This window comes from Mangifera indica, chromosome 1 (genome assembly GCF_011075055.1).
Source record: "Mangifera indica cultivar Alphonso chromosome 1, CATAS_Mindica_2.1, whole genome shotgun sequence".
Lineage (NCBI taxonomy): Eukaryota > Viridiplantae > Streptophyta > Magnoliopsida > Sapindales > Anacardiaceae > Mangifera > Mangifera indica.
The window spans coordinates 29,350,110-29,369,306 of record NC_058137.1 but is presented as its reverse complement, the minus strand read 5'-3'; the positions used below and the strand labels follow the sequence as shown (position 1 = coordinate 29,369,306).

At 33.5% G+C, this 19,197-nt stretch overlaps 2 protein-coding genes across 3 annotated transcripts; both read right to left on the bottom strand.

The window, feature by feature from the left end:
- Positions 1-4,580: 4,580 nt before the first annotated feature.
- Positions 4,581-6,599, bottom strand: LOC123218325 (GPI-anchored protein LLG1-like). The gene is made up of 3 exons (XM_044639743.1): positions 6,304-6,599; positions 6,152-6,208; positions 4,581-5,126 (listed from the first exon to the last, which is right to left on the bottom strand). The coding sequence occupies exons 1-3, from the start codon at positions 6,389-6,391 to the stop codon at positions 4,765-4,767; spliced, it is 507 nt and encodes a 168-aa protein (XP_044495678.1). The 5' UTR covers positions 6,392-6,599; the 3' UTR covers positions 4,581-4,764.
- Positions 6,600-8,107: 1,508 nt separating this feature from the next.
- LOC123218321 (phosphatidylinositol/phosphatidylcholine transfer protein SFH13-like) lies at positions 8,108-13,480 on the bottom strand. 2 transcript variants are annotated; one of them, XM_044639729.1, is made up of 15 exons: positions 12,865-13,480; positions 11,960-12,060; positions 11,563-11,869; positions 11,365-11,464; positions 11,013-11,279; positions 10,620-10,697; positions 10,439-10,543; positions 10,308-10,357; positions 10,129-10,228; positions 9,907-10,005; positions 9,693-9,806; positions 9,415-9,478; positions 8,893-9,275; positions 8,729-8,803; positions 8,108-8,525 (listed from the first exon to the last, which is right to left on the bottom strand). In XM_044639729.1, the coding sequence occupies exons 2-15, from the start codon at positions 11,964-11,966 to the stop codon at positions 8,505-8,507; spliced, it is 1,770 nt and encodes a 589-aa protein (XP_044495664.1). In that variant the 5' UTR covers positions 11,967-12,060; positions 12,865-13,480; the 3' UTR covers positions 8,108-8,504. The 2 variants fall into 2 exon arrangements, with proteins under 2 accessions (XP_044495664.1, XP_044495653.1); XM_044639718.1 differs by having other exon boundaries at positions 9,415-9,571; positions 12,865-13,471.
- Between the last annotated feature and the right edge of the window lie 5,717 nt (positions 13,481-19,197).

The window sequence follows — 19,197 nt, the reverse complement described above, 5'->3', positions numbered from 1 at the left end:
CCTCTTTTGTTTACCGTTTGGTGTAGTAAAGTCCTGAATTAATCCTATCAATCATTGTCTTCCATTTGTCCGTCCTGCAATATGCAAGTAAATTAGGTTTTTATTTTTTATTTTTTCATTTTTTATGGCCTAATTGGAACTCCTCATTTAATTAAAGAGGAAATTTTTCCATTTTTCCTTGTCTTATACATTACACTAGTAGCTCTAATATATGTAAATATCTAGGCAACTCTAGCGTTGTATGCAGTAAGAAGAACTTCAGGAATTGTTGTTAATATAGGTTTCCAAGTCACTTCTGTTGTTCCAAGTAAGCTATTTTGCTTCTTTGTTTGGTTCTGTAGTATGCTGGCTTTGCTTATTTATTCATTTTTTCTCTGTCAATCCTTAATAGCCCTTATTATTGTCCTATTTTGCCTAACATTCTTACATTTTCTGCTGTTTTATCTTGTAGTTTTAAATGGTAAAGTAATGCGTCAGGTGGGTGTGGAATTTATTGGACTGGGAGCATTAAAACTTACTGGATACCTTAGGTTGCTTCTGCAGCAGAGTGGTATAAAATTTGAATCCTTGTACACTGTTGGCACACTGAAAGAGGTATTGATATATTTGCATGTCTTACATTATCACATTATGAGACACCTTTCTTTTCAAGTTGGCAAATGCTATTTGACATTTTGGAATTGTAGAAACTATGTTATGTCGCTTCTGATTATGAAGCTGAGCTATCAAAAAATACAGAAGCATCATTGAGAGTTACAGGAGAAAGTTACTTCACACTTTCAAAAGAAAGCTTTCAAACAGGGGAGATCTTGTTCCGGCCATGTATGGCAGGGGCGTAAAAGTTAAATGTATTATTATTTTGTGTGTTATACATATTCTATACCATCAAAATTCAACAGTATATATGATTATCTTATATCATTATAAATGATGAGAATATTAGTTAAGTAGTCTACAAGGAGGAAACTCTCATAACACATTGAATACTTATTGCAAATAAAGACACAGGACAAATGGAGCACAATAACCTAAATTAAAATGTGTGTATTCCTGAGTCAAAATGGGTTGTTTAACTTTGATCAAGAGTAGGATGGTGGTGGCGTTAGAGTTGTGTGACATTGATGATGGCTAGGGTGGGCATGAGACTACTTTGTCACCTTCAGGACATTGAGCTTGAAAAACGCCCCGAGGGTAATTTCCCATTTTCCTAACGTAGTCAAACAAGGCTGCGGCATAACCTGTTTTTGGGTCGTTGATTGCGTTGGCAAAAGGGCAAGCGAAATCCTTAAAAGGCCTACAACAGCTAGCGGCTTCAAACTTTGGTCCTCTGCATTGGATTGTGATGATGCTGAAATTCAGAAGCGTAAAGTCCACACGGCAATCTGCACATTGTGCAACATAATATTTCTCAATGCACATGCACATGCACATTTTTTCACTACTAAACATGCAAATATCAAACCTTTCTTAGCTTGAAGAAGGCTTCTGCCAGGAGCAGCATGAGATCCGAACACATCATCTGTATAATCATCAAAAACAACAACACATTAAATCACCCAAAACAAAAATGTAAACTCAAACTGATGAACTTTTATTGCCTGCAATGAAATCTGAAGAAGACAAACCCACTAACACAAATACTAAGAGAATTGAGCAAATACTTCTACTCAACCCCAACTCCATTTCTCTCGCTCAAGGAATATGTGAATTTTGAAGAAATATTTTTTTAATTATTATTTATTGATACTTATGAATTCATATACGAGTCTTACTTGTATAATAAGGAAGTGATATCTTGTATTATTAAATTTTATGGAAAAATATTAAACATATTGATTTTGAATGGAATTACATCCCATGTATAGGTATTGGATACAATCAATACATATACAATTAATTTATAAACAATTTCCCAATCCGTCAAGCTGTGATAGGAAAAAAAAAATCATTCACTCAATAATTTTATTGGTACACAATTGGGCAAATCCTAACGAAGTATGAAATAGATAGTAGGTATATATCATCACCTGAGTTATTGGACCGGGAATTCATAAATGGCATGCCTTCAATTGAAGTTATTTAAGTTGAGCATGAGTTATCTGTATAGTTGGGCGGGATTTTTTTTGGAATTGCTTGAGCCTTGATTATCTGTCAATGCCATTACTTGAGTTGGAAAGATGAAGATGTAACAGAACATCAAATCAAATAAAACTTTGATAATCAGATTATTCTTCTGCCATTTCAATGTTTCATCGAATACTTAATACAAATAAAGAAACTAAAATTGGCTTGTTTTACTATGATCAGGATTCCAGTACACTGACTACGGGTTGGGTTGGGTGGGCATGCAGAGGGATGCAAAAAGGCCAGGAGGGTAGTTTCCATGGTAATTAATGTAGTATGGCGCAATCTGTTGGCGTAAGGGCAAGCCGATTCCACGGTTGTTTGCATTGGCTTGTGATGATGGCGCAATTGGCTGACTTAAACTCTACCTTGCAAGCTGCAAAATGATGTCAGCATTCCTCAGTGCAAATGCAGCTTCAACTACTAAACAGAAACTCAAATGGGTATGTTAAAAAAATGGAGATCGATCTTGGCTCCTATGCAAATAAATCTGAGATAAACTCAAGGTACTAAAGATGCAAATATCAAACCTTTCATAGCTTGAAGAAGGTTTCTGTCACCCCACCTGCTGCATAAGATGATGCAAAGACATCATCTGTATAATTATCAAAAACAACAACAAATTCAATCACTACCACATAAAATCACCAAAAAAATACTAAGAGAATTGTGCAGAAACTTCTACGTAACCCAACTCCATCATTTCTATTACTGAAGGAAAATGTGAATAATTGAATGAAATAATTTTTATTTATTATCATTTATTGATACATCTGAATATATAGATGAGTCTTACCATACAAGGAAGTAATTGTGTAACCTGAGACACCATATGGTATCAGTAAATTGATGTCCCACCCAAGGTTTCACCTAAAAAGACTTTCACTTCTTAAGATGGCATAAGTACCATTTTTCCCATCCAAGATCAAACTAAAGGCAAAAAAGTCATTTCACGATACATAAATTTTGCCTTAGCCACATTAAATCTCAACATCACCATTGCCGACAATTGAGCCACGATGCCAAGGTTGTTGAGAAAGACAAAGTCATGTGATAGAGAGGTGACATTGAGTTGTATTATGGAGGTTTTGATAATGAGAATCGACTAAATCATTGAGAGAATCAATTAAAAATGAAGATATCAGTGGTTAGAGTAGGCATGAAAGTTGAATCAACATTGAAGATGGTTTCTGAAAGTAAGAATGACAATTAGTGTTTGTTGATTAAAAAAAAAATGCAGTGTAAGTGAAAGGAAATAAAAATAAAATGATTCTTATTCAATTTATATTTTTGAAAGATTTTTTAAAATTTTTATTAATTTGGGGTTTTATTGTAATTTTAAAAAATAAAATAATAAGGATAAAATAAAAATTTAATTTATTGACATTGTTTTAGATTTTTTTTTTTAAATTAAAAGAGTTTGATTTTCGCTGAAAAATATCATTTATGTTATTTAGGGGTATCTAAATTCTTCAAAAAGTGTTGTGGAAAATGAGTTTTGGTGAAAATATTAATCATATAATCAATAGAAATAAATGAGGTGGAGATGAAAGTGTCATTATCTAATAATGATGAACAAATTAACAATCAAACATCAATATATTTAAAACATTTTTGAAAATATTATTATATAATTATATTAGATGTTCGTAACTTTAGAATGTTTTTACGCTCTATTTATATATTTAAACAAGATTTAATATAATGATTTTTAATTAAAAATAAAATAAAAATTAAATTATATAATTATATAATAACTTGCTTGGCGATATACCAACGTTAATAATTTTTAGTGGTCATTTGTTGTTGTTATCACATGTTGCATTACATGTGGGATTTCCCGAGTTTGATGGTTGTCGAAAAGGGGAAACCTTGAGAGAGAATGACAAAAAAATCGTACGTTTAGTTTGCCGCGGCAAAGCTATAAAAACAAGATTTGTCCATTATTGTATTACCAAAAATCACATTTGTTTTGTTGTCGAAAGTAGATGAGACACCGGCCAACCTAGGAAATGAGCAACTGAATGCCAACCAAGCAGTGATAAGGAAAGGAATCCACGAAGGCACGTGGCAGTTTTAGGGAATAAATAATTTTTTATTTTTTTATTTTATCAATTATTGATTCATATGAATTTATACATGAAAATTAATAACTGTATAGTATAGTATAGTATAGTATAGTATAATTTGGAAGAATATATTCTAAGAGTAAATTACATTTTTCCACCCAAACACCTGGCATAAATAACACGTTTCTTTCCATCTAAAATTAAATTTAAAAAACACATTGTTTTCATATTATATAATTATTTATTTTCTTCTTAGGGTATTATTTCCTTGTCAAATTTTGTGTTCAGTGATTTTCTAGTCTTCTTTGCAAACATCAAAACTTTGATAATCAGATTATGCTTCTGCCAAGTCAATGTTTCAATGAATAAATTTGGGAGGAGTTGCCCTTTCATGTTTCAATCAAAATACTTGGATTTAAACAAACCATCACACAATACAACACCGTTACATATATTAAATTTTCCGTATGCCTTGTTTTACTTGGATCAAGAATCCCAAAATTGAAACAAAATTAAAGACCGGCCAACGTATGAACAATCAACAATCACAAGAATTCACACTTGCATGACTTCATAGTAACTGGTATACCAACACTACGAAGCTAATTGTCACCAGTAGCAGTGTGGATGGATTAGGTACAATGGTACCTGTGTTTGCGTTGTCTGTCATTGATGGTGCGAGTGCAGGGCATGCGAGTCCTTCCTTACCTTCCCGACACTCAGCAGCAAAAAGGCCCGGAGGGTAGTTTCCATACAGGTTAATGTAGCTGAACATGATTGATGCGCAATCTGTAGTTAGGTCATTAATTTCCTCAGTGTAAGGGCAAGCAAATTCCTTGAGAGCATTACAACAGCTATCAGCTGGGAACTTTGGTCCTTTGCATTGGCTTGTGATGATGGTGTAATTGAGAAACTCAAAGTTCACCGGACAAGCTGCAGATTGTGCAAGATAAGATAATGTCAACATTTCTCAATGTTCATGCAGCTTCAAGAAACTAAATACACACTCTTTGCATCCAAAAATTAACCAAGCAATAAAAAATTTAAAATATGTTATGCAAAACCACATTCCTACCATAATTTCCTCTAACAATCAAGACATGCAAGAGATAAGCAAACCCAGCACATTGCATTATTGCCTTGAATTTTGGACTGATCTGATGCATACCTTTTACTGATTCCTTATATTGTATTAATCTTATTCTTTTCATTCTAACTCTCTAAACTCTTTGTAATACTGTGAATGTATGAAGCGTATGCATACGAAGATTAGAGACTCATCAGCAATTGACTATATCAACATCCACAAATATAGATAATTCATGTCCCCTGGTAAGCAGAATCACTCGAGCATCCAACTTGTCCATAAACTCACACTATAATCTAGAGATCCATCAAATTATGTATCCTTTCTAAATGGATGTTCCATAATCAGCAATCCCACAAAACAGGTCAAAGATATACAACATGCTGCCAAGGATTTTATATACTCAAAGACTTTGTTATATCCCACAAAAAGCAATAACATTTTTAGAAACTACCAAGAAAATTCAGTCTCTATAGGCAGCAGCCTAATTTAATTTTGGACTACATCAATTTTAGGGAACATGGAAGCATACATTTGCAATACCCTCCACTTACCTCAATTAGCCATGTTAACATTTGACACACAAAGACATAAGGCAATTGCAGTTATCAGTTTCTATGCAACACAGCACAAACTCCAACTGATATGAGCAAAATTACAAGCTAAGACGACCAAAAATCCGCATATTGATGAATGATCTGCACAAACTAGAGCTCATTTCTTTCTCCAACAAAATTATCAGAAAAACACCAAATAGAAAAATTAAAACAAACGGGTATATGATAAAATAAAAAATAAAAAATTGAGGTCTTAGATTCCATACAAATAAATCTGAGATAAACTCAAAGTACTAAAGATGCAAATATCAAACCTTTCTTAGCTTGAAGAAGGCTTCTGCCAGCCGTAGCATGAGATCCAAAGACATCATCTGTATAATCATAAAAAATAACAACAGATTCAATCACGACCACATAAATTCACCCAAAAACAAATGGTAAACACAAATTGATAAACCTTTATTACCTGAAATGAAAGCTGAAGAAGACAAACCCACAAACAGAAAAACTAAGAGAAATGAGCAGATACTTCTACTCAACCCCAACTCCATCATTTCTCTCTCTCAAGGAAAAGATCGAATCTTTCTTCAATGATCTAACTGTTCTCTTCTAAGAAGAGTAAAGCTTTTAACGCGGTTTCGTTGGCAGCACATGATATAACTGGACTCAACTCAACCAAGGGAAGCCGTTCTGAATTTGTCATACTTTATTTCTTTGTTAAAGACTTTTAAGGTTTTACCATGACGTTGCTATGTTTCTAATTAACAATGGAGTAAAATTTTCCTATTAAAAATAAAAAACTTTCAGATTTTTTTTTCTAAGAAACATTATATTTTTATTATTATTTATTAAAAAATTATCAAACTAGTCAACCTATTTTTAAAATAAGATAAGATAAACAATCTTAAATGTATATACTCAATACCTTTAAAAGAAGATATTGAAACTATTGTAATTATGATTGTTTATTATCTTTAAAAAATATTGAAAGCTCTAATTATTTAATAAAAACATTTAAAAATTTATATTCTTTAATAGTAAAAATATGAAAATTAGTGTCTTTAATTAAAAAAAAAAAACAAAATCCATATCTTTTAATAGAATAAAGATGTTAATTCAATATCTTTTCAAATATTATTATCTCTTTTTATTGATTAAAAAAGTTTAGATTATTATTATAGAAATTGTTCTGTAACATTAGAAATGTTTTGACCATTATACTTGTTTGTCCATTAACAGTAACTCTACAAGTTATATTATAGTAAAAAAGAAATATAGTAAGATACTATTAGATTTCTTAGTGACAATAAAGACAAAGACATGAATGGAAATAATATAAAAAATATTTCTTTGTTTGAGGATAAAGAGTAAAATATTTGACCTCACCCTATTGTCATCCCTAAAATTAACCCGATGTAACATTTTTTCAATTTGATATCATAAAATATCAAAGCTATAGTATGACTAATAAAAGATGTGTGTGCAATCATTCATTAGTATGTTCCTGAAATTTTAAATTATGGACTACCCTTTTCTACTTACTGACAGGAATGGAAATCCATTGATTCAGTTTCAGTGTACTCAACTCAAAGGTCCTTAGTTAATAGTTAACAAAGGGTAAAATGTATTAGAAAAAAAAAAAAAAAAACACTGAATTTTATTGGTATTAATGGAGTCCGAACCGTGTTGAAGGCAGCTGTTTTTTCCCTATAAAGGGCTTGGCTTGTGCACGAGGCTCTTTCTAAATATTGGCTGGTTGTTGGTTTTCCAGCTAGGATATGTCTGCCAATATATAAAAAATGGGAACCTTGTTACCATTGTTAGATTCATTGGTTTGGTGATCATGGAGACCAAGTCCTTTGATTAAGTGAAGAGTTGCAGGACACCTTCTATTGTTCTATATCAATCTCTATGTCCATCCTTATCCTCCCATGAAACAACTAGTTGATTTGCATATTCGATCTCTTTTACGGGTCTTTTTTAGCAAAAATTTTCAGGTAATTTGGTTCTTCCTGCAATATTTTGCTCAAAGGTTGTTTCACAGAACACTGACCATAATATGCAACCTTTGGCTAACACATAACAAGGCCATGGATTGTTCTCAACTTTCAGAATCAGCTTTGGCAGTTCAAGTTGGATCAAGTTGTGGAGTTTTTTATTAACAGGCTAGTCAACTATTTTATACAGAGGAGATTGCTATTGCATTCCTTTTAACTCAGCCAGCAAGGTATGGCTGGCAGGCATGCTCCATGGAAGGTGAAAGCATATGCTTTCAGTTAAAAAGGGTTTGAGATTTCATTTACAGTAAACAAATCTTCAGTCTGATAAACTGGCTATAAGCGTTTGAGTAGGAAAGTAACTTGATATGCTCACTGCAAAACACTTCATTGATTCCCTTTTTTTTTTTTTTGTACTTTTTTTTCTTCTTTTACTCTCTACACTGTTTTAAGCCGAATACGGCATATGACCCATTAACAGCTTTACGCTAACTTTTGTTAACCACTAACTAACAAGGAAAATAAAGGGATTTGGTAAATGGGGTTAAAAAAAGTGTTTGCCCGGCCTCTTCCAAATATGTGCTGCTGAGGCTGTTCCTTCTCTGCATCACCTTCCTGCATAAGTCCAATCTGCAGATGTACCTTTGTTCCAATGTCAGCTCTCAAATATTCAACAGAACAGTCTCCTTTGCTGCAAGAAAGATGCTCACCGACGTCAAGCTTCACTTAAAAAACTATAGAAAGGATAATCATTCAGTTTTTATGAGTTCTTGTTCATAGTATGCCAAACACAATGGACAAACACAGATATTCCAATTTGGGAATCTAATGAAAAAACTTATTTAGAGAAAGATCATCCACCAAATTTGTACGGGATATGGGAAAGTGACTTACTCTAAATTTAGATTCCCATAAGTTGTCTAGAAGTTCAGCAATCTCATGCTGCTTCACCACTGTAGCATGTAGTACCTGTCCCGATAACATGATTGTTAACAAGTTTACCTCTGTAATCAGAATTTCAGTTTCATAGCATCCAAAACAAGAAGAATCTGGCACACCTTTTTTGTTTTCTCAAGGTCAGATTCAACAGACTTGATCCTTTGCAGAGACTCCATAAGCATTTGTTCCTTCTCCAAAGGGATTGCAGGAGGCTTATTGCTAAGTTCCTCAAAAACTTTCTCCAGTTTCTGAAGACGCTCAATACAAGGAAGGACCAAGTCTTCCTCATGCACAGCTTCAACAGCTGGTGGATCGCTATTTGTGTTGTTTTCCAAAATACTAGATGGATGAATGTCATTCTGCCTTCTCCACAGTAGCTGCAGACTACAACAAAAAGCAACTAGTTTGACCACAAAGGATAGTAGCATTTTTGTCACAGACTGAATATTTCTTCTCTCAACTTTTTCCTTCTCGTTGTTGAACAAACAGATAACTGGAGTCCCTGAATTTGTCAAGAAATGAGATGTAAGTTTCAACTGCAGGGATAATATCAGCAGGATACTCAGAAACCATATAACCAGAACATTTATAAGCAAAACCAGAATGTGCCAAAGCAAATGATTCTGAAGATCAACAAATACCTTCTGAATTTGATATTGTCACACAACAAATTTCTCCTGCATCTTTGTATTTAAGCAATTGATCCTGAGAATGTCCCACTCGTCTATCAGTTCCCACAGCTTTCTCAAAAGGAGTGAAATTATCATCACAACTGTAGTAGGCATTAAGATCTTTCACCTGATTAATCGAAGATTTTTATCACTCGTGTGTACACAAGCCAACTCACCTTACGCGATGATTTACATTATCATACAAATAACAGTTTCATTATATATGAACCATAGGTTATACTACTCACTTCTTCATGAACAGGAGCTAAACGAGACATTGTAGAACTCCTTCGCCCACTTGCAGAAAAAGGATCATCAATATCTGACCCTGATTCTGCTGTTGATGTGTCACTAGTTCTTCCCTGATTTAAAAAAAAAAAACAGAGAGCATACCCAGACCTAGTCACAAGATATATACTAATGTAACATCAACATATCAGTGATCATAAGTCCAAGACCTACCTTCAGCGAGTGTGAACGAGTATAGGAGTGAAATTTCTGCTGTTCGCTTGAAACTCGAGTTATCTGCCTCACAAAGGCCGGTCCAGCATTTTTTACAATCTATGAATAGAGAGACCTAGGTTAATGTCAACTAATCCAAACTCAACCTTGGTAGCTTTTCATTCTCAATGCACAGAACCAAGAGATAACATAAATAACAACTCTAATAAGAAAGAGGCCTACTTTCATTATGTCAGGCTCATTCCAAGGACCCTTATTAGATCTAAGACACCCTCCTTCTGCAGAACAAGTGCATGAACCGCCCAAGAAGTCTGGCAGTTGACTGAAAAGGATAAAAATCAACAATCAATAATTGACTCCATTAGTTGCATGTTTAAAAGACAAATCGACAGTGAACAAACCTTGAGTCAATGACCTCAAGTAGTTTCCCCAGAGATTTGGGCTCTAGAACCTGAATATTAGAAATCAGAGGCAAAGTCAATTATGGCTGCAGGAAAAGTATTGATACTTTAACATGAATAATATGCTTCACCTGTATCTTAGCAACAGTCTTTGCATCAAGAAACTTTTGTGCGGCGGGCCAAAGCATCTTTTTGAAGCCAGGACCAGCATTGACAATGTACATGCGATATAAAGTCTGTAGATTCATGTGGTTAATAACTTGAAGAAAATGAAAGAGTTGCAAGAGAAAATCCATAGGAAGATTCAAATACCTCGGGGTAGTAATTGTTGTCTATTTTTGTTATGGTGGACAAGAGATTTGCTGCAGTCCGAGTAAAATTCTTAATTCCCTGTGATATAATTCTGATCACTGTTAAATTTCTATAAACCAGAAGTTGGAGCACAAACAAACTGCTAATATAAGTGGAAGATATTCCTTTCACCACTTTTTTTAAGTGTATTTTTTTCTCAATCTTAATATCTTGAGACTACTATAGTAAGCAGTGAAGCTGGATGCTGGAATTAACTAACTCTTGACAATACACTAAAACAGATCAGATGTTTATAACCACAACACTTTCCTGAGTCCCACAAGAGACACTGTATTAATGGTGACCATTCAAAATCAATTTATTCCATAATGAGCTGGATATGAGTCAACTTACCAAGCCTTGCACATCCAATATTGTAGTTGTTGTACAGATCCTTCTCTTTGCTGCAACTGAACAAGCGGGGAATTTTTCCAGTAAAGCTTTCTCAAATTCTTGGACATGGTACTTCAAATACCGATCAACAGTGGTGATACGCATAAGCCTACTTGGATGAGCTTTTCCAAGCAACTCAATGTAAACCGGCCGTCCTTCTCTATCAATTCCATGGTATCCTTGAGGGTAATATTGCAAGATTTCATCCAGCTCTTCAAACTCAAAATCCTAAGTATCCAGAAGTTCATTGAGCATTAAACATAGATGCAGGAAAGATATGACAACTGCAAGGCATACATATGTATTCCCATACCTCCAATATGGTGTCTGTTCCATATCCTTTCCTCCAAATAAGCATTTCCTCCCACATGAGAATTGTTTTTTCGATGTTTAGGTCTCTAGCTTTCAAAAATCTACAAATTAAGAATAAGAAAATCAATTAGTTTGTAGTCAAAACTAATAACCAAAGCAGCCAATGCACTCATATATTTTGAAAAGGGCTACAACAAACCTCAACAAAGTATGGTAGTCATCATGCTGGGGAGGCAACAAATCCCTTTCAATGAGTTTTTGATGCAATTCAAGGACAGCACTCTCCTCTCTTGCATCACGTACATCCTCTATGGAAACAGAAGGAACCCTGTAATCAATTTTCTTTTTTCCCCGTTTCTTTAGAGAATGAGTGAACTTGTTTGAAGCATTTATAGCCTTCTTCTTCAGATTGCCAATCTTCGATCGTCGTCTCTCATCTTCCGAGTTCTCAAAATCAGATCTTCTCTCTCTAATTTCATCATTGGTCCCAAGAACTTCTAGCCCTTCTATACTCAAGTTTTTCAATGAATCCAGCTATCAGACACACTCAGTTCATAAGCATATAACACTAGCAACACATTAACCTCTAAACATACCTGACATTTCAGTTAAATGCAAGAGGGAGAGTGTTGGCTCTGATCTTCAGTTGAAGAAAATGAATCGACAGCAGACTCGCAGACACATATGCCAGGGCACACTGTCAAAAGAGAAGCAGCACTAAGCATCCAATGCAGAAACACAAACCCATCGAGGCCATTTAAAACAAAATAGAAATCACCATAATCATGTCTCTACACAACCAAAATCAAAAGGAACAATCCAACACCAAAATGTAACCACCGAACTTTATATCCTAAACTCTTTTGGCTGCATCTGATAATAGCACAAGGAAATAAAGGAAATAAGCAACTTTCTTGTGATGCATCATGCATCACTCCCTCTGTGCTTTAAATACGTCAAAATTGCACTTTCCCGTGAAAGTTGAGTGAATATAAATAACAAATCTCGATAAAAAAATCTAATTTAACCAGACCCCATTAAAATTAAATCAAATAACAAAATAATCTTATTTTCTTCTATTATATCAATTATATTCATTCAGTTCACCTTTTTCATGCGCACTTCATTGTTCAAATAAAAAAGAAAACATCACGCAGATATTAAAACAGAATCTTCATCAGGGCATCAAAATCAAAACCCTATTTTTTGTTTTGAAAAAGGTGGAAATTTAAGCAAACATGTGCAACACCAGAGCTGAATAAATGCAGTAACCATAAAATACCTCGAAAAATAGTTTTAAATGGGTTACAAACAAACCCAGAGCAGCTCTCTCATGGCACACTACAGTTATTCAATCCTGAACCCACACTAAAAATCCACAATGCCGACTTTTAACTTTTAACCGACGGATCCTCATTCACATCACACACAACGTAACAAAAAAACACACAAATTTTATAACTATTAACCACAAAAACAGACCCACAAAGACAAAACTCACCGTTTCAATCGAAACCCAGATTCCCAAAACTGGATCCCAATCTCAGAAGCTCATGAACAGCCTCTAAGGACGATAAAAAATAAATTTTTCTCGAGAAAACGACGAAAGCTTCAATCTTTAAAAGCTTTTCTCCCTGTTTTCTTGATGTGAAATCTAAATTAAGCAGAAGAAATAAATATATGTGTGTGAAAAAAGGAAAATTAAGATCTGGGTTTTGTTGAGGTGCCTTTAATATTTGTTTATATTTTTGATTTGGTTGTTGTTGTTCCTCCTGCTTTTCACTTTCTCTCTCTGAAGGTTCCAGCGAGCCTGTTGCTCTTCTGCTGCTTGCTTTACCTTTTGTTGTCAAATTTTGCTTACGTGTAATGTCAGTTACTGTAAAAGGATGTTACTGAGGTGACTTTTGATGAGAAAAATGGTGTTTGGCTTTCACCTTTTAATTGGTTTCAGAGAATCTCTGCCATCTATTAATTGTTGTTTCAGTACGAAATTCCTATTATTAATTCTGCTCATCACTCATAAGAAACAAGAATTATATTAGCCTATGCCCAATCTCATAGAAGCTTAATGAGCTCAACATGATGGCCAAGTTTCAGTCATCTTCTTCTCAACATCAATCACCGCTAAAAATCTTTGACACGAATTGTCAAGAATGGTATAATAGAGAATCATTCTTCTCATATCCCATTTCTTTGTTTCGGATTTTTGTAGTATTAATTTTATGGTTCTTTTTCATTAATTTCCTCTCATAATTTTACATTAATTCATCTCTAGTCATACTTACATATATGACAAAATGACAGCACCTACCCACAATGACACATGTCCACAAATATATGGCTGCCTGCCAATATTTCAGAAGACTCCAGTGTCCAGAATGTTAATCTCTTCTTTCTCTACTTTGAGAAAGCTCATCTCTTTGATCATCATCTTCTAATAGGAAATATATGCATGTATTTGCATCATTCAACACTCGCAAACACCCAATTGGGTCATTGAATTTTAGTATAGAATCAATATGCAAACACACCCATCCACACAAAATATACATTTTTAGTGTAATAGTACTGGTGAATTTTCAACAATATTTTCAAATGCTGATCAACATCCCACCACCTGCCATGAATCAGTTACGTTGCTTGATTAACTTTTAGGGTTAAACGCAACCGTGTGTTAATGTCAATGTCAAACTCAATTTCATAGCATACTTCAAGGTTGATTACTTGACTAGTTGATCAATCATTTGGAGTTAATAGAATTCAGGGTGGATTAAGCCTAACCGAACCCAATGAGAGGCTGATTCAAACTCTATTCAATTCTACAAAATCCAACTCAAGCAGATTTAGCTAACGGATAAACTACCATAGGAGGGGGTAAAAAAAAAAAAGAAGAAACATCATGAAACTATCATAGGAGAATAAGAAGAATTATCATTGGATTCAAGCTAATTCAACTTGGATTTGAGCCAAGAAATAATGTGAAGAAGATGCAAGTTTGGGTTAGTTTGATTTGGACAATAATTTTATACATTTTAGTGGGTCAAAAACCGCGCATGCATGCCAGCAGGGGACGTTTAACTTTAAAAATTAAACATAAAAAACAGTGATGATGGTGTAAACCATATATACCAGCTTTCAAACAACAATTTTGAAAGCTAATTTTGATTGCTTCGCTTTTCAATGGCACGTTCTCCATTATTGACGACTTTCAAACAGTGATGATGGCTTTGCCACTGCCTTACTGTGTATTTTAGACATATATATTATTCTCCCACATTGCATAATTCATTTACAATCAACTCTTGTAAAAAATTTTTGTTGATGCATGCACAACAACTGAGATTTTGAATCGAATTAAAGTATCTGGAAAAAACTTTCAAATCCATTTCAACTAGTTGAATATGTTTGACATATATGAAAAATCTCCATTAATTAATTAATATACCTCCAATATGATGTGGACTGAACTATTGAAGAAGAGATGATAAAGGAAGAAGGCAAAACCAGAAGGAAGAAATTCACAATCAAGAAAGAAGAAAGGAATTAGAGAGAACTAAGAATACACAGAGAGAAAAACAGAGAGCAAAGTTGATTGTATTTTTCCATAATCCCCAGTTTGTACAATTAGCCAACATTATATAGTGGCAATCTTTTCATTTCTATAAACGACATCGTTTCTTCACTATTTCTATTTACCCATTCATTTTCTTCAACACTTCCACCCGTATCACAATATGATTCCAATTAATGTTGGTGAAAAAATTAGAGATGGGAAGCCTGAAATTTCAGGTGTGGAGGCACATTTTAGATAGTGGGTAGAGATAGGTCACTCTCAACACCATCAAACCCTTAAATCTCAATATACCCTAACCCTAGACTATTATACACAATACAAGTCAAACAACTATTTGCAGTTACTAGTCTCTTTCACGCTCCCCATAAATCTGTCTCCCCCTTTCAACCCATCTAATGTTATTACACTTTTTTTAAGAGCTACCTTTAATTGATCACACCAAAATTACTTTTTTTTTTTTTTTTAAATAACCTTCAGTAAGTAAAAAATTTAATCATGCTCTCTTATTTGAGCAACTCTCCTCTCAAACTACCAGTGGGGGCAATTATACTTTCTTTTCCGCCTTCCTTCTCAAAAATTGTTCTTATTTATTAATCTCTTTGTTTGAATATATGTATCTCTGCATGCATGCAGAATGTAGCAGAAAGAGAAAGGTAGGGGCCAATGGAGTTGTCTTGAGGAGTGTCGAGGCTTGGTGGAGACAATATTCCAAGAAAGTGACAATTGCATGCCTTTTTCTTTTTTTTTTTTTTTCTCTCTTTAACCTTAAGATCTCATTTCAGATCATGATCTTTTAATTTGTTGAGCAGCTACACCTTTTTCTCTTTCTGTGTATTATAAATAAATAAATATGAATTCAATTGGGATTTTTATTTATTCTAAAATTCAAATTAAGCTGGTCTCGTGACTCACACACTGCCTTCTGACATTGCGTTTTGGATTTATTAAGAATAAATTATTTTGTTTTGGTTCGATTTCTCTTGCCAACAAGTTGGTTTCAAGCTCTGTTTGACTTAGTCTTTGATTCACAACAAACCAAATTAGCTCAAAGCTCTGCTAGAGTTTAATTTACTGTTTGATTCAAATCCAACTCTAATTCCATATTAAATGATGGATACAAACAAATAAACATATCATCATGTGTTGTCCCCAATATTCCTTCATTTGCATATGCTTACTCTACTTATCTACTGTCAATGTTTGGTTTTGTTTATTATTATTATTTCCCAATTTTAAATATTTAATTCTGGAATATTTTGTTTATGCTTTAATCAAAGAATATGATAAATTGTGATGCATATATTTTTTTAAAGAGAAAACTCTATTGACTAAATTTAAACACAAACAACTCTTCAATTATAAAACACTTTATTCCTCTTTGATGAAAATTAAAGAAGTAAGGATTAAAATATTAAAGATACTGCTCTTTCTTTCTTAGCATCAAATAAGTATATAATGTAGAATAAGAACAAGCCCTTTAAAGTTGCCATTCCATTACATCTGCCGACACTATATATTCAGCAGACAGCTTTATATATATATATATATATATATATATATATATATATATATATATATAGGGTTTTAAATTTTGATTTTTTAATTGTCAAGATGCCCAATGCATATACTTTTTTTATCAGTTGAAGAAAAAGGATTCATTTCAATGGTTGAGTGAAGAAAATTCTTGTATTTCATCTTTAATCACTTACTTCTAAAGTTGACAACTTGAGGAAAAGTTTCAGACCATCTTTAGCAAGATGCCCATGTGCATAAAACTGCCATAATTAGTTTTTTCACTAAATAGTTTACAAAACTTAACATTGATGCATTTAAAACAAGTTGAAGACATAATTTTTTTAGGTGGTTTGCTTGCTTGCTTGCTCACCCTAATAACCCAACAAGAGTATAAATTTGAGATAGTGTCTGAACAAAACAATCAAAAACAGCCAAACAGAAATGGCTCAATCAAAATCGGATACATTCAAGGATTAGAAAGGGTGCTTAATAGGGACATATCCTATAAGTTCTTTCTGCCCCTCACGACTCTTCTCTCTCATTTGAGTTGTTTGGTTTTATTAATCTTGCTGCAGTCCACACCAAGGCATGTATGTATGTATGTGTTAATGGATGAATAAATGAAGAGTGTTCTGAATCAATGGAACCCAACCCAACACACAGCTTTTGTAAGATGTTGGAGAGTGATAACACTCGAATGGTGAAAAGGATTTGTTATTGGGAAACACGATAACGTGCAAATGGTAGCTAATGCATCACATTGTTTCTCATTGATGGGTCCCTATACTCTCAATCTGTTAACCAGAATCTTTTTTCATTCTTCTCTCTCTCTCTCTCTCTCTGCCTCACACTGTGAATTAATTAACCATTCATCTAATTTGACTCTTCTGTTGTCTTATTTCTGCATTTAATATTTCATCTGTCAGCACGTGGTTACCTGTCTAACTAAATCCACCCAAGTCCTACTTTCCATGTGATTTTTTTTTTCACAGTTGGGTTGTTTGGGATGAAATTCTTTGGTTCACTCTCTTGTTTAAAATAATAATGGCGAAATGATGAAGACAGCAAGAAAACAATGTGACATACCAGAGCCCCCACATCCACAGCCATTGCCAAGAGATGCCATTTTAGATTTTTGTGACAAGGGACCTAATTCTATTTCTCACTTTAGGGGACCATATCTCTGCAATTTCTAGGCTGTACAAATGAGGGAGGGGATGGTGCGAATGATATGCTTGTGAAAGGGCAAAGGCCTCAATGGGCCTCACTGTTGAGAATCTTTATACAAGATCCGAACTAGGTCTAGAGGTAAGGTTCCTACAAAAGTCCACCTCTTGGTATCTCTGGATATTCCTCATAGAGCCATATTAACGTAAGATTATCAGACCGTTTGATCACCAGAGTCAAACCTGCAAAATTCTTCCCCATGACTGGGCTAGATAGGTTCACAGTTCAATTCCAAATTACCTAACTGTAATCTCGGAGCTAATGACAGTATTAGCCCATGACTTAGGCACGCGAGTTAGAGGTCAGCCTTAAAAGCACATTGTCGTCCATTCAAGCCAGACTTGACTGCATATGATTGGGCTTATTCAAACTCAAAACAAGTGACCATAAGTTGAGCTCAAGTCATGGATATACAACGAGATCAAACTTGAGTTTGAGTTATGAAAGTGCTCAACTTGAAGGCTTGTGAGGTCAAAATTCAACTCTCGATTCTTGTTGGATATGCAACCTGAAGTGGCGCTTGAACCTCCCTTGCAATTTTTTTTTGGGAAATTATATCAAATACCCATTTTACCCTTTCATTATGCAAAAATACTCATTTTTCCTATTTTTAAGCAAAAATGCTCATTTTTCCTATTTCTAAGCAAACATACCCTAAACTTTTTTTAAAATACCGAAACTACCCTTCACCGCATCTATATAAACTCTCTCACTCATTTTTATTACATATACTTCTCATATCACTCAAATACTCACTCTCACTCTCATTTTTACTCAATATTAATTATTACGGGTTCGTTCGGAAGAAAAAAGTTCGTATTTTTAAATTCGAATAAAAAAAGTCAATTCATGAAAAAAAAGGTATTTATACTAATCTTAACTCAAAACTTAATTTATTTGTTAAATCTAGTTTGTATGTCATATAAAGAGGGTAATTGAATATTAGATAACAATTTAGGGGTTAAAAAAATATTATAAAAATATAGAGGACATTTTGATATTACACATTATATAAAGGATTTAAATAACATGTTAAGAATAGATAAATATATTTTGATATAAGACAATATATAAAAGTGTTAAATAAAGTATTAGATAATTATGAGGGGTCAAATGAAATGTTATAAAAATATGAGAGGTATTTTGATATTAAACATTGTAAGAGCATTATAAACGAAATATTAGGAATAGATAGATGCATTTTGATATGAGACAACATACAAGAGTGTTAAATGAAATGTTAGGTAATTATAAGGGGTAAAATGAAATATTAAAAAAATATTGGATATTTTGATATTACATTATATATGAAGGATTTAAATAATAAGTTAAAAATAGATAAATGCATTTTGATACATGACAACATACAGAGGTGTTAAATGAAAAGCTAGATAGTTATAGGGGTTAAATAAAATTTAAAAAAAAATATAGGGGTATTTTGATAGTACATAATATATGAAGGATTTAAATAAAATGTTAAGAATAGATAGATGTATTTTGATACAAGACAACATACGA

Coding starts and splice junctions, on each gene's coding strand:
- LOC123218325 (XM_044639743.1), bottom strand. CDS start 6,391: ATGATGGAGTTGGGGTTGAGTAGAAGTATCTGCTCATTTCTCTTAGTT. Junction 6,209..6,303: donor TTCTTCAGCTTTCATTTCAG/GTAATAAAGGTT, acceptor ATGATTATACAG/ATGATGTCTTTGGATCTCAT. Junction 5,127..6,151: donor CCTTCTTCAAGCTAAGAAAG/GTTTGATATTTG, acceptor CACAATCTGCAG/CTTGTCCGGTGAACTTTGAG.
- LOC123218321 (XM_044639718.1), bottom strand. Junction 9,572..9,692: donor TAGCTCCTGTTCATGAAGAA/GTGAGTAGTATA, acceptor TCGATTAATCAG/GTGAAAGATCTTAATGCCTA. Junction 8,804..8,892: donor ACCTTGAGAAAACAAAAAAG/GTGTGCCAGATT, acceptor TTATCGGGACAG/GTACTACATGCTACAGTGGT.